The 16170-nt window shown below is 32.5% G+C and overlaps 1 protein-coding gene across 2 annotated transcripts in view; it reads left to right on the plus strand.

The window, feature by feature from the left end:
- Positions 1 to 16170, plus strand: part of ome (dipeptidyl peptidase 4 omega) — a 69551-nt gene that overhangs the window by 50174 nt on the left and 3207 nt on the right. The window contains exons 1-9 of one of the 2 annotated variants that reach the window (XM_077440760.1): positions 755 to 891; positions 9767 to 9857; positions 13874 to 14093; positions 14873 to 14967; positions 15045 to 15119; positions 15191 to 15443; positions 15527 to 15696; positions 15826 to 15920; positions 15991 to 16102. In XM_077440760.1, coding sequence (XP_077296886.1) covers positions 9819 to 9857; positions 13874 to 14093; positions 14873 to 14967; positions 15045 to 15119; positions 15191 to 15443; positions 15527 to 15696; positions 15826 to 15920; positions 15991 to 16102 — 1059 coding nt within the window. In that variant the 5' untranslated portion in view covers positions 755 to 891; positions 9767 to 9818. Of the gene's footprint in view, positions 1 to 754; positions 892 to 9766; positions 9858 to 13873; positions 14094 to 14872; positions 14968 to 15044; positions 15120 to 15190; positions 15444 to 15526; positions 15697 to 15825; positions 15921 to 15990; positions 16103 to 16170 lie in introns of those variants that run through there. The other variant, XM_077440759.1, reaches the window with a different exon arrangement.

Raw genomic sequence — 16170 nt, forward strand, 5'->3', positions numbered from 1 at the left:
TGAATATGTTTTTCTTCAGACATCTTAGATATATAATTAGAGTATATTATTTCTAAGCCCGCTTTAAAGGTCACGGAATTTGACAGGATTGCCAATCTTTCGGAATCGTTTCCACTGAAATCAGATAAATGGGCAAATTCTTAAAGGAAATGATCCACCTTGGAGTCACATATCAACAAAGCCAGGGATAGAACCCGTGACCACACAATCGAAAGCATTACATGCTAACCACTGATCTATGTAGCTTGTTAATTATAATATAATACCAAGAATCGTCTTTGCTATATCGGCTTGTTATCATTCAAATTTGTATAATGTTAATTATAAACGTAACCGCGACTTAAAATGTACGCATAACGAAGCCGATTGTTATTTTTTCGCATGGCTCTCGAAATTTTCCCGCCGCATAATTCCAGGAACCTGAAAGCATCTGGTTTCTTAACGAATACGAAATTCGAACCGTTGATGATAATAATTGATATTATATTATAAACAACATATGCATGTACAATGTACATATTGTATGTGTAAGACATAGGGATTCCTCTTCTCTGAAGGGGGATCTCAGTGGGGGGTGGGCGATGCGGTGTGCGCCAAAAAACCGCAACAGAAGCAGACTGTTTATAAACAAATCGTACCGGCAGACGAATTGATGGGCCACGTCGTACATACACATGTATATTATACACATAACGTACATATGTATGTACTCGTGAATGTCGGGTATTTTTAGCATGAAAATTCGGAGTGTAGTATTTAGTCGGAGTTGTGCACCACCGTGCGGCGCGCGTCGCCGTTCTATCGGCGCACAACTCCCCGCGATTTGGCGCAAAGCGGTCGTCTGATCTTTCTCTCCCCCTGTCTTGGAGATCCCTACCAAAAAAAAAACAGGTAAATTTAATTTAAATGTTGATTCAATCGACCGTCTTTATTATTCAAAAAATTGTGCATTAATTGTCTTTTTTATGCCGGGGATTTTAAGTTTAAAATAAAAACAAGGTTAATATGCAAGGGTGCGGCAGAATAATGGGCGATTATGAAACATCTATAGCTTTTGAAATATAATATTTAATTTGTCAAAATAACTTTGACGAGACTAAAAACTTTTTTACTTTCGAAAGGACTATTTACCACTCACGATTAATTGACAATTTGATGTACACATATGTATAGTATAATAATGCTAACTTTTTTCTACATCTGTATGTATGTATGTTTGTGCAGTGATTTTTAATCATTAAGAGGTGTATTTTCTCCTATTGAATCCATGAATCCAATGTATAGTAATTATCAGTCACTAATTTTATTTGTTTGTTATGCATTTAAATATTGCCCAGTAGATTCTGTAAAATGTGCATTCTTATTAAGATTAAAACACTACTTTCATTTTGCTGAAATATTAAATATATGTAAAATATTCTATGTCTATATAATTAAATGTGCATATCAACGGTTGGTGCACAGATATTGTATGTCCATTTTTGAATTTGTATCGATTTTTATTACATACCTCCTTTACATTTCACATGGTTTTCGTGTAAGTGGTATTTTTTTATATCTCTTATCTCTTATCCGATCGTTTTCATACTTTGCCATATTGCTCATTTTGGTCATCAATATAAGTTATTAAGTTTTTAGATGCCGGAATAAAATTTTTCCATTCAAGGTAATTTTTGTGTGCCACAAAAATTACCTTGAAAATAAAAATCTGAATTATTCCAGCATCTACAAACTTTAAATTTGATACATTAAAAAATACATTAAAAAATGATACATTAAAAAATGTACATATAATATCTGTGCACCAAGCCATCAATATTTTCTATATATTATGTATGTAATATTCTTCGGCACAAATGAAATTAAATTATTATTCCATGTAAAAAACTTGTTTACAGTGTTTTTACAAGACATATATTTTTTTATGTATGTAAATCAAGTGGTTTTTGAACAGTTTAAAAGAATTCAAATCAATATTTGTTAGTTTAAGTTTTTAGAATAACGATTTTATTTACATACATACATAGATATATGTATGTGCCTACATATATATCAGGAAGGCCTAACAGGTAAACGCCAATGCGACTTCCTGGTCATTACAAACATCAATAAACGATTAATTATCAATAAATAATACAGTAATTTTACATAGCTTCATAGAGACATCGAGACATCGAGAATTCGAGATACTGTGAGCTCAATTTTTGCGAGAAACAGGACAGGTTTGCCAATTTGCGAAATTCGCGACTGTTTGAATTTAAGCATGTTCGAAAGACGAGACATTCATTGGGTTGTGCAGATGGACATTTCGATGTCCATTGATGGTTGGCAATTATTAAAATTGAGTTGGATCTTTCTGGCAAGTTTACAAAGGTTTACAAAGGATACAAAAGTATGATATTTATTTATTTAATTTATTATTTTAAAATAATAACAACAATAAAATGACCAGTGTGACCTGACAGGTTGCCCCAAAGTGTCACACCGGTCTTACAAAAAAAAAGAAAATAACAAAGAAAAAGCAATAAAAATTTCAATCATTCATCTCATTCAAATTGTTTCGTATTGAATCTCAAGAAACTAACCAGCTCATCAACATGACAGTTGAACAGGTCAAAATGCTCATCAATCACATTAAGGAACCGGATAGCTTCCACCAGTGACGAGTTCTTGAAAGTAGACGTTCTTGCAAAGATAGGTTGAAAGAGTCGTCGATTACGCAGCGTTCTACCGGTCTCAGGAGCCCAAAACTTAAGCTCTGATAAAATCGAAGGATTGTCAACAACTCCATTTAAAACTCCAAAGAAGTATTTGGAAATGGCAACAATCCTTCTAGAAGCCAAAGAATTAAAGCCCAAGGTACCTTGCAGAAACGCTGTGGGAAATAAATACGGATAATACCCATACTTTTTCAAGTATAGGTATCGTAGAAATTTCTTCTGTACTCTTTCTATCAATAGAGATAATATGATATGAGCATGCGGCCGCGTCGTTTGCAGCGATTTGTAGCGGAGCGGCCAAATTATCGTTTCAATTCATTGGCAAATTGGAAAAGATCGACCTTGGAGTCACATATCCAAGGTCTGGCCAGCAGCATAGCCAGGGATTAAACCCGTGACTACACAATTGAAAGCATTACACGCTAACCATTAATCTATGCTGCTGGTTAATTGAATTAAATAGCAAAAATTGTTAATTAAAAAAATAGAAGCATGTGTTATATTCGTACGAGATCATTATAACAATGATTTAAGTTAAACAATGAATACACTTCGTATTTTTACCTATATTACTGAACAAAAATCTTGTTCTATTATATTATTTCAAATGTAGATTTTTCAATACAGCGTTTCCATTGAACCATTGATTTTTAATATTACATATTTAAGGTCGACCATCCGAAATAAAAAAAACGTCTCATTTTTAAAATACATATGTGTATACTTATGTATATATGCACATATATAATAATATCATCACTCGTGCAAAAAGCAAGATGAAGAATTGTTGTCAAAATCAGTCTGCCAGAAATGACAGTTTATTTTTGAGATCTAGTCTCGTTGCCATAAAAATATTTAAATCGTATGCGACTTACATAAGTATTTATGTATATGTACAATGTACTTGCATGTGTACTTTGGGAAGGCATGTAAACATAATATACAATTCTGGTCACATCGCATTTCTTCAATCTGTACGGAGGAGAGTTTTTCTCCCTTATATATGCATAAATCTGTATGTATGATTACCTCCGTAAGTCTACGTTATTATTTATTTCAATATTCTGCTTATACATGTATAATTAGCGAGACTAGGTAGGTACATTAGAAACGATTTGTGTTTAGATTTTCCTTTTACCATTTTTTGTTATCTCTATTTAAAATGCGTTTTAAGTGGTATTCAGTCACTACTTAGCTAAAACGTAAACAAACCATCGTGTATCATTAATGGTGTTCAAAATAGCAAAAGATAAGCAAACAATAAGTCACAAATAAAAACAGTACATATTTAAAATCACAAATTGTAAACTGTTCTCATTAGCTTTTCATTAAAACGTGTTTTCATTTGTTTTGAATATAAGTCACCTTTTTTTTTGAATTTGTCATTGAGAACACTCAACGCTGTATGTATTTAAAGCTTTTTTGTTGGCGTTTATTCTTTAGTTGCATTTCTAAGTACTTGCTGATACAATGACATGTTATTTGTATTTTTTGTTAATGTTGAATTTTACATACAACGAACATATTCGTATATTTAATTCATCGACCTTATTATAACGTCAAATATTCATACTATGCATGTAGTATTTATCGATTGTTCTGTCGGTGTTAGAAGTACATTGTATGTCGTCTAATTATTATTTAACCCGTGTCTAATAATAGTTGATTTGACGGTGATCGATCGTAAGTTTAACCTCGAGTTAAAAAATAACCGCGATGTTCCGAATCAACAGGTTAGCACGGTTCACGGTCTTTCGTTTCAATACTGTATTTATAAACCCATCATTTCGATCTAAATATATTATTTTTGTTTTTGTGAAGATCTATATATGTACGTTTGCGTGTTTTGCTTCGAGAACGACAGTTCCATTTCTTGACGATAAACAATATTATGTAAATATTCGTAAAATGTTTGCGCGCCCCGGAGCGCAAAATTCCTAGCGAGTTTCGTTTCCCCTTCAAACATGTAAATTTCGCATTTCATTAAAGAAACAAATAAAATATTTAACACGAAGAATTTCTGTTTAAAGTACACAGCAGCGGATTAAATGCGAGTTCGGGCAATTTTGCATAATTTAAATTGTGCTCGAACTCACTTTTCATCTCTTTTATGCGAACGCTACACATACGAGTAACCTTTCCTACATACATATGTACATATAAAGTATTATCCAAAATGATGTATAAGCATAACACTCACTTTTATATCAAATCTAAAATAGGAAAATATAATTTTTATGCCATTGAAGCTTTACCCGTGGAGTTAATTGTATATGACGGTTTTATTTTGATATGGGTTCAAACAAAAAAGCATAATTTATTTACATATGTATATCCTAATGATCCTTTCTTTATTTATTTATTTTCTTGAATCTTCTTCAAATATAGCTGGAAAATACTCATTCCAAGACATTTCATTGCATGGCTGATTATAAAATTGTTCAATATTGAACATGCCAATTAAAAGTTATCAACAATGCCTTTTGTTTGATATTAAACATAATATAAGATACTTGGAGTCTAATACTTTTATTATTTTATGTTCACCAATTTAATTAATCTTTAATGACTATGTTCGTCAAAGATTCGACGATGGTTTTATGAATTCAGTGGATTGTTTTTTAAGACAAACTTTACAATTTCTAATCGTATTAAAATCCGAGTAATCAGAATTATTTTACAATCTAATCATTTCTCCTACATATTGGCCATACATGAGACAATATAAAACAAGGAGATGAGGATGTGCTTAGTTTCAAAACCTAGTTTAATGTTGCTTAAATTTAATTAGTACACTTTTGAGTATAGGAAGACTCATCAAAGTACAAACATAGAAAATTTAAAGATGAGGTTTGTAAAATCGTATCACAAGTTCTTCTTAGTATATATGTACATACATTTTTTTTAATACCAGGAAGGCCTAAGAGGTAATCCCAATGCGCCTTTCTGGCTAGAAACAATGTAAATTTCATACAAGTATTATTTATAAAAAGTAAATACATTTAAATTAACACCCACAGAGACATCTATGGTCAAATTTGTACATTTTCAGCATTTTATACAACCCAGGGAAATTCGAGATTGCTGAAAACTCGAGATTTGCGAGACAATCAGTAAGGTTGAGAATTTCTTGGAACCGTTTCAATGAAAATCAGATGAATTGGTAAACTCTGATAGGAAACGATCGACCTGGAGTCACAAATCCAAGGTCTGGCCAGCAGAAACCAGTGGGATTCCACCCGTGACCACTTTGTTCAAAGCATTATATGCTAACCACTTGTCTATTATGCTGGTATATGTATGTATGTATGTATGTATGCACCAATAATTCAGACCTCAACCTCTAAGCTCGGCATTTTTCTGTATTTTTTGTGTGTCTATGAAACATACTGATAATTCTACAAATAACAGGAAGCGTTAATATGTATGGAGTTTCTGAAATCTAGAGGACTTAAAAACGTAGTCGTATGAAATTAAGCGTCGATTTTGACCGGATGTTAAGTAGATTGTTAATTAATGCGATTACCTCTGAACGGCGTGCTCATTCGCCGTGTAAAATAATGATGATTTCATTAGTCGTTGTGCGAAATCATCACTGTCGATGGTAATGGTCAATGTACATATGTATGTATGTATGTAGATTCGAGCGTGACGCCAGATGATTGTCAGTCGTAGCTGATTGTTATTTCGTTTCGAATATAAACGGATACTATTCACTGATAATTCGTGCCCATTTTAGACACTGACTTGCGCTAGGTCAACCGCTAATTTATGAAACCGCAACTTTATGTGTATTGACGTGTAAGTGAGGAAATACATTCATATGTGTGGAAAATACAATTCGGATATTTGCGGTGACGGCGGAGATTCCGAAAACTACACATAACATTTCCGGAAATGTCCTGTTTTGATATGCATATGTATTTTTTTTTATATTAAAGGAGGAAAAACTAAGGGACCCGATAAGGAAACGAAACTAAATAAAAATTTGAAATTTGAGGCATTCATGTTCGTTTTTACTAATTATTACTAACCTCTTCTTAGTTCGGAAATGATTTTGTCGTGTGACAAAGTTTGGGTTCTTATCTGATCGTTTTCAAACTTTGCCATTTTGCTCGGTTTGGTCATCAATATCTCGGTTTGGCTCGGTTTGTTGCAAGATATAATAGAGAGTCTAAGCACACCTTTACAAAACTCGAAATCCTCGGCGGTAGTAGTCTAAGGTGGTGATCTAGGCATTAGCTAAAAAATTTATACCCGCTTTATATTGGATTTCTAAATAATTCTAGTTGGAAATGTTGCCGAAATTTTCAACATGGCAGGCTTTCAACAGAAAAAACAAGCAGTTTAATTATGCAATGTTCTACATATTTTGTCATGCCTTTATTATTTACTTTTTAATTTGTTTTCCTTATATTTATCTTTGTCATTTTTGTAAAAATCTATTATTGGACTCGGATGTTACATATATTATTTATTTACTATTTGTTTTTTTATACATATCTATGTATAAAAAAACAAATAGTATCTATGGGATTTACCTGTAAGGCCTTCCTGGTATATATGTAAAATAAAAATAATAAAATAAAAAAATGTACATCCTGTCTGCTGATTTTTCAATTAATAAAATAAAATAAAATAAAAGACGTCAGCACTCAAAGAGTTATGCACAAAGTATTAGGCATAAGTTTAAGTAGTGATCTCGGGTTTGTTTGGATTAGCTACAATTTTTATACCTGCTTTCTATTGGATTTCTAAATAATTCTAGTTGGAAATGTTGGCAAAATTTTCAACGTGGCGGGCTTTCAGCAGAAAAGACGTCAGCACTCAAAGAGTTATGAACAAAGTATTAGGCATAAGTTTAAGTAGTGATCTAGGGTTTGTTTGGATTAGCTACAATTTGTATACCTGCTTTCTATTGGATTTTCAGCGTGGTGGCATTTCAACAGAAAAGCCGTCAGCACTCAAAGAGTTATGCACAAAGTATTAGGCATAAGTTTAAGTAGTGATCTAGGGTTTGTTTGGATTAGCTACAATTTTTATACCTGCTTTCTGTTGGATTTTCAAGTGGCGGGCTTTCAACAGAAAAAACGTCAGTACTTAAAGAGTTATGCACAAAGTATTAGGCATAAGTTTAATTAGTGATCTAGGGTTTGTTTGGATAAGCTACAATTTTTATACCTGCTTTCTATTAGATTTTCAGCGTGGCGGGCTTTCAAAAAAAAAGACGTCAGTACTCAAAGAGTTATACACAAAGTATTAGGCATAAGTTTAAGAAGTGATCTAGGGTTTGTTTGGATTAGCTACAATTTTTATAACTGCTTTCTATTGGATTTATAAATAATTCTAGTTGGAAATTTTGGCGAAATTTTCAACGTGGCGGGCTTTCAGCAGAAAAGACGTCAGCACTCAAAGGGTTAATGTATAATACTTTTAAATAAAAAATACAATAATTTACTGTTTTACATTTTGGATATATTAATAACAGGTGGTTAAAAATTCAAAGGCAAAATTTTCATACGAAAATTTACTACATTATTCTTTTGTTTTGTTTTGAAGAAAATAATTTGTTTATACGACTCTGGCTGTCCTCAGATTACCGAAGTTTCAAGATCTACGAGCATAATAAAAATTACATTAATGTCAAAACTGCACAGGGCGTAATAATTTACATTTACGATCCTGTAAGGCTGTATAAAAGATAAATATTTTATGTAGTGAATTTATCTTGCTCTCACGAACGTACATATGTACAGCCACATACGAGCTCGAATTTATCTACAACTATTCCTATGTAACTGTTTAACTTGATATATCAATATGAAGATGTATTATTTCATTTGGCATATTACTCCACTTACATTGAATATTGTATTGCAATATTTTACATCAATGATCGAACTACATACATATGTTATATGTCACTTCCCAGCGCAATTTTCTGATTCTGTCAAATGTTTATATTGTATGATTGAACGATTTAAAAAAATGGTACACATTTACGTTGGATTAACACATTACGTCCACACACTAATGCTGTAATAAATTGCAGCATTGTAAAACGTACAAAATTACATGATGTGGTATACTTAAGAGCTATAATTCAATATCCACACACAAATAATATATACATATGTACATACCTAACTCTATTATACACGTAGTTCATATGTAGTTCACATGTGGGAATTTGTCGTATTTGGGTCGTGCGAATAGGTAGACGTCCTCGAAAATTAAATATACATATTTAATTTTTACTACATATTTTGTATATATTGTGTACATTTATGTACACGTGTGTACGACAAAATCTAATTATATATGTGTATGTATTTTTATATATTATGTATCTTGTGATATACCTACATACATGTTTTGGTAAATATTTTATTTTCAATACGTGTAAATCTTTGTATTTCAATGTAAAATTTTTGTATATGATAGTAAACACAAGTTTGTGTGGTATATAAATAGATCTGAATTTTTGCGTGTTGCGAACGATTAATTTTCCCGCGCTTTATAGTGCGAAAGTGATGCGACCTAAAAACCGTGCAAATCGAAGCATAACCCACCAATAACTCTCGTTTTTTCTCTCGATTTTTTTTTTATTATTCAGAATGAATTACGTTTCTTTTGCGCCACAATTCGTAATAATAAATAAATAACAACAAGACGAATAAAATACAAGAGAGCGTACGTGATAAAAATACGTTCACCTGCTCTTTTTAGAACATAAAAATATAAATTTCAAGGTATATTATTTTCATTTGTATATTATGAAATGAATAAAACATAGATGTGACGTTAAAAAGGATTCAACCCATATGAGTAATAATTTCACAACTAAAACTATTTTAACTAAATTTGAAATTTATTTATTTATTGTATTTTCCTTCACCTGATGTTGACTTTTGTAGCTTTGTTACTGTGCGTTGTTCAGCGGAAGCTTAGGGTCAATTTAAACGCTCAATGAACTGATTTAATTTCACGGAAATACTTGAATTCAATGCTGTCTACAAAAATTTTAATTCTGTATTTTGTTACAGATATTGGGAATTGGATTAAAAATACAAATCTTCAACTGGGAGTCCGAACAGGATGGTTCGTTCTAGTTTGGAGATTGGAAATAGCAATCAGGTATGATATTTTATTATACTATTTTTTTAATATTTTGTTTATACACCTGTTTTACCCGGCTTCGATCGGTATTTGTAATATAAACCGCTTAAACATGGCGAATCTAATAGTAAATAATCATTTGTTTTTTTATTAAATTTATTTGAATCGAAAAAAAATATATCGAATCGTCGTGATAGAAACTTTGATTTGTTTTCGATGAATTGGCTTCATTAGATTTTCTTTCTTGTTTAATATTATTATAATATAAACTGCTGATGTTCACATCTGTCACTTAGCATTTTTCAGACGAGTAATATAAATGTACTAATTGTATGAAATTTTGTTTTTATTTTATTTATGTATATATGTTTGTAATATTTACACATAATATGTATGTACATGGTATCCGGACATATACCCCCAGGACATATAACCCCCAGTCAAAGCCCCCTTGGACATTTTAGCCCCCCGTGCAAAAAACCCCTTGAAAAATAACCCCCGCCATGGATAAAAATTGACAGTATCTATGTATAATAAAAAGTCAGTATCAGTTCTAATTTATTTCAGTCAAAAATACAATTCGAATAAAGGTCTGTTCATACCTATCCAGCACGACCCGTATCCTGCAGGTGTCATGCAAGTGCGGATAGTATTCTTTGGTACATTCTATATGGGCGCGCACGAATGCGTAAATGCGCATGCGCGAATGGAGTATGAATACGTCCATATAATGTACCAAAGAATACTATCCGCACTTGCATGACACCTGCAGGATACGGGTCGTGCTGGATAGGTATGAACAGACCTTAATACTGCAAAAGCAATGAAAACTTCTTGTATCGGAACAAATGCGAGAGCTGGTATCATTCGTAATTTCAGTGCAAAATCGGACAAATCTTCTTGGTAACGTCGTTGCATCCCATTCTCTATAATTTTCCGATAAATATTTTGACTTTCAAGTTATTTCGTCTGTGAAGTTTCTTTCTAAACTGTGTATAACTGATAATTCAAAGTCAACCATGATGCTGGTTGTACTCAAATTTGCATTCAATATACCTATATTTAATGTCTCGAACAGTTTAATGTAAGTATCTTGTCTTTTTTTTGTAGTAAAACATAAAGACAAGGAATGGCTTGGTCATGAATAAGTGCATGAATCGTGTATACATGAAAAATAGCACAGGGGCAGTTTTGAAAGTCCCATTCGAAAACCAGTGCGATGTTGTTTCTAACACTTGGAGACTGTCATATGTTCGTTTGTTATCCTATCGGCCGGAATCATTTAAAATTATTTATTATTTATAGGGAGGTTAATGTTCAGGGGGTTTTTGAACGGGGTTATGTATCCTAGAACCTATGTATGTATGTACCAGTGACATGCGGTGAAATTCTCTCTTTTTTGTCGTACAACCTTACTTAATGTGCGCGAGCAGGATAAAAGAGGAACAGACTATTCCCCTTGTATCCTGCTCGCGCACATTAAGTATGACTGTACGACAAATAGAGAGAGAATTTCACCGCAGGCCACTGGTATGTACATATGTAGATTTATTTGAGTATGTAAAAATAAGCAAACACACTCTAAATATACATAGTATATGTAGCTCATATAAATATAAAAAGAAGACGAAATGTGTATGGTAGTCGACAAAATGCAAACAGGCACCAGTGAGCTAACGTTGGATGTGGAGGTGTTATAAAGAGTTAAAGATTTAAATACCTCGGTACTTGGTTAAATCTAGAGATGAAGCCAGACGAATACTTAAGAATCCGCATCGAAATGGCAAGAACAGCGTTTATCAAAATTAAGCCGGCGCTTACAAACAAGCATCTCATTCTTCGAACGCGTTTGAGAGAAACATTTTCCTCTGAACTCTTAAATATGACATATCAAATCAAAGAAAGTCTTTTTCCGGCACCGTTTTCACTTTAACGCGAAAAGACGTTGATAAATGATGATTCGTCGATGCATATTAGCCTCATGAACTGAATGGACTAGAATTCACACGCTTTGACTACCTTTTTTTCGTTTCGACAGAAATGGTCGTTCTCCTTCTGTTAATCGCTAATATTGCCAGTTCGTGTTTGTCTTCCGGCTCAGAGGAGTCTAAACTTTAGTGAAGTTTGTTGTAGCTCGGGCGTAGGGTATTGTTTGTACAGATTTAGCACTCGGAATCCTTCCCCTTTGCGTCTAGTAACTGGAGACGTAACCTCTCGAATGTAGTTGAGTGATGTTTTTGTTTGTCTTTCACGGTTTTCGTATTGTCGAAGGTTTCACCGTCTGTTATTGCGTGCTCAGTTCAAAAGGCCGTTGCTTTACTACATATTACTATATTTTATTTTATTTTTATTCTTATTTTTATTACAATCAATGTGCACTCGTCATTACAGATCGCTCCAATGCGACGAGTGTACGAGAACGGTCAGACAACGTATACAGTACGTTCAATAAACATCGAATACAATACAATACAATACAGAAATAATAATCATAGAGACATCTATGGATTATTTTAAGATTTTGTGCACAATTTTTATACACATAATAAACACGAAATTATAAAGACATCTATGGATTTCAGATATCTGTGCATAATTTCTACAAATTATACACACAGATTTTTGTGACAACAGGAAATGATCTATTATGTACCAATTTTCAGGAACCGTTTCAACAATGATCAGATAAAATTGGCAAACTCTGATAGAGAAACGATCGATTTGGAGTCGAACCATCGATCTCAGTGGTGCTAAATATATACGCTACCATTAAGCCAAACTGCTGGCTAATAATATGTATGGCCTTTAGTGATAATATTTTTATCATCATTATCTTTCACTATTCACTGTTGGGCAGTGAAAGTGATTTCATCCATCCTCTTTTTTTTCCGTATTGCGCAATTTTAATAAGGTTATTATACGATGTATGCATCTGTCCGAAGATGACTTTCCATTATTTCTCTAAAATCTTCTCGAGTAAATGAACAATTTAATTTTCTATTTGTTCATATATAATACATGTACATATATCCTACCCACAATTATTTTCTTCATATTATGTCCACCAACGTCCAGGCATTTTCATACATACATGAGCTCCCCTCTGAATCACTTTCGTTGTTCTCTGCTTTTAATCACTATATTGAATGTTGTGTTGATACTTACTCGTTATTATTATTCACAATTAAAATCTGACAATAGGAGGGGGGGGGGGGGTGGAGAGTAAAACAAACAAGGCTACTGGCTATTGGCAATGGGTTAGCTGTCACCGTCTCCAAAACTTTTTAATTCTAAACCACTTAATCGCCATATGCGCACCGGTGCGCGCTCCTTCGTATTTAAGGCTATGGCTCAAAATTAATTGTGGTTTATTTACAGCGAAATCTAAAAATATCCTTTAATAATAATTCAATTAAAAAATTCAATATTTTTCGTTAGTTTGTTATACATATATTCAAGAGGTAGTGTCAAGGGTTGGCACTAAATACAAATAATAAAATAATCAAATCGGTTTCTTCAAACGCGTGGCGATTAAGTAGTTTTATGTGTTTATTACGATTATATTTCACCATCGACTTAGCGCATTCAATTGAAATCTCTATCGCTGGCCAAACCTCGCAAAATGGCAGTTTCAAGGCGATCGGAAGAGTGTAGGAAGTTTGTCCATACTAACGGACGCTAATATAAACCTTGTAACTAAAAAAAAATAGTGAATTTATTTAATTTTATAAAATGTTCATCAATAAAATAGAAAATTTGTACCGATTCAATGTAATATGTATATACTTAAAGTAAAGCTGACGTTTTTTTTATAGAAAATATATAATTTCCGTTCATAGTGATTTATTACAGTCTCATGATCAAATTATCTTGGTCTGATATTATATGCATGGTAAATGCACGGATGGAGCTATCGTATAACGATTAGCATCTGGAATTTTCCAACTGCAATATCAGTTGAAATCAAGTCAAATTAGCCATATCCATTTTATAATAATTCACATCCTGTGTATTGTCTTTTTTTTATTCAATAGGAACTAATGGAGAAACCGGGTCGTCGAAGATGGAAAATGTGGCTGGCTGCCGTTATAGTGTTCATATTATTAATTATAGTCGTTGTGATCGCTGTTGTTTTCCTTACTGGCTCCAAAAGTGAGGACATTGGAGCACTACCACTTCAGAATCCGATAAGTCTCGAAGATGTGATGCAAGGAAAGTTGTCTCCGGAGAGGTTTAACGCTACTTGGATATCAGGTAAAACTTGTGTAAAATTATGAACCGAATAAACTTTATTTGTTTGATTTTTTTTTAATAAATTTATTTGAATATTTAAACATTTATTTGACAGCCAATCAGAAACGAATTACACATAACTTGGTTTTCATTTTGTATTTTTACATACCTCCTTTACGTTTCACTTACGATTACAATTCAGGGAAAAGTTTGCCTCTTATCCGATCGTTTTCATACTTTGCAATATTGCTCATTTTGGTCATCAATATAAGTAAATGGATCCTACGCCATTACGATAGAGATAAAATATCGCTTAAGAAGCGTTTCAAGTCCGAAAATTTTTAATCTCGGTGACGTTTGGTAGTCATTAATTTTATACATAGATGGCGGTAGTAAAATAAAATTATTGGTTTTTATTCAAAATAATAATTTTATATACAAATTGTAGAAGAAGTATGTTTTTAAAAAACTTTTTTTTTAATATAAATGTTTATTCGTACTGCAGTTAAATATTAATAGATACTCCGCCATTACGATGGTGCAAAAATATCGTGTAAGACGCGTTTGATATCTGCCCGGCGAGATAGTCGTTGACGTTTATCCATCGTTTGTTTATTAGTTTTTTTAAACATAGATGGCGGTAGTAAAATAAAATTATTATTTTTTTCAAAATAATAATTTTATTATTATAATATTGAAATCAGAATCAATAATGAAAATAGATCATTTAATACTCTAAAATATATTTTTCATTTTGATATTATTTTGAATTTCTAATAAAATAATATGCTTAATTTCAGATAACAAGCTACTTTTCACTGATCAAGTTGGGAATCTTATGTTGCACGATGTAACCTCTGGTGAAAATATCAAGCTTCTATCTGCTAGTTTTTATGTTTGTTTGATCATTGATATTATTTGCTTTTTTTGGAATTATTTCAAAACTTTAATAACACATTGTTGATTTTTTAGGTATATTCGGCATCGTTTGATCAACAATTATCACCGGATAATAAATTTTTATTGCTCGCTTATGGATATCGAAAGGTGATTTTGCCAGTTATAAATATTATTTGATCTGAATTTGACAGCAATATATTATTACATTTGATATTTAGCTTTACAGACACAGCTATTCAGCACAATATTTAGCATTGAATTTAGAAACAAATGCACAGCACCCAATTATACCTAAAGCCAATGAATCATACTTAGATTTGGCTGTGTGGGGTCCACAGGGCAATGCTATTTTCTTCGTTTATAATAATAATTTGTTTTATAAGAGCTCTGTGGAATCAATTCCTTCTCAAATAACAAATGATGGTGTCCCAAGTGTTGTATACAACGCCGTTCCTGACTGGGTCTATGAAGGTATTGCCATAGTTATCATGAATGTAGTATTATTTTTGTATCAATTTGAGTATGATGGCTCAATTTAGATCTTTTTAATCTAGAGGAAGTCTTTTCTTCAAACAAAGCAATATGGTTCTCTGGTGATGGCTCACACGTTGCATTTGCTAAATTCAATGATAGTCTTACTCGGATTATGGCTATACCGTTTTACGGTCAACCTGGAGACCCGGAATCACAGTATACTAGAGCGCTCACAATCAGGTATCCTAAGGTACGTTATCGACTATTCATAAATATATAGGTATAGCGCGATGATAGAATACTATATATGTTATATAAATTGATGATAAACGACTTTTTCTTCATGTATTTGAAACTTCATTGTCTCAATTTGTCCCAGGCAGGCACTACGAATCCAACAGCAAGTCTTGTACTGGTAAATCTTTTAGAACCGGAAACAACCATTCAATTACCAGTACCGGTTGCATTGCACGAGTAAGCTCAATGTTAATTTGATAATAGATATTAAATTCGATCACTTTAAATAATGTTGAATATTTTGCAGACCAATTTTAGCATCAGTGTCATTCGCTACAAATAGTTCAGTAGCTGCAGTGTGGACCAATAGGGTTCAAAATGAATCTGTAATATTATTATGCGATGTTGTATGCAGGAAGGTAAACATATTTTTTTTTAGATTTACATGTTATTTATATTTCGCATTTGAAACAAGATTTGCATATAT

The sequence above is a fragment of the Arctopsyche grandis genome, chromosome 11, assembly GCF_051622035.1.
Source record: "Arctopsyche grandis isolate Sample6627 chromosome 11, ASM5162203v2, whole genome shotgun sequence".
NCBI classification, from domain to species: Eukaryota; Metazoa; Arthropoda; class Insecta; order Trichoptera; family Hydropsychidae; genus Arctopsyche; species Arctopsyche grandis.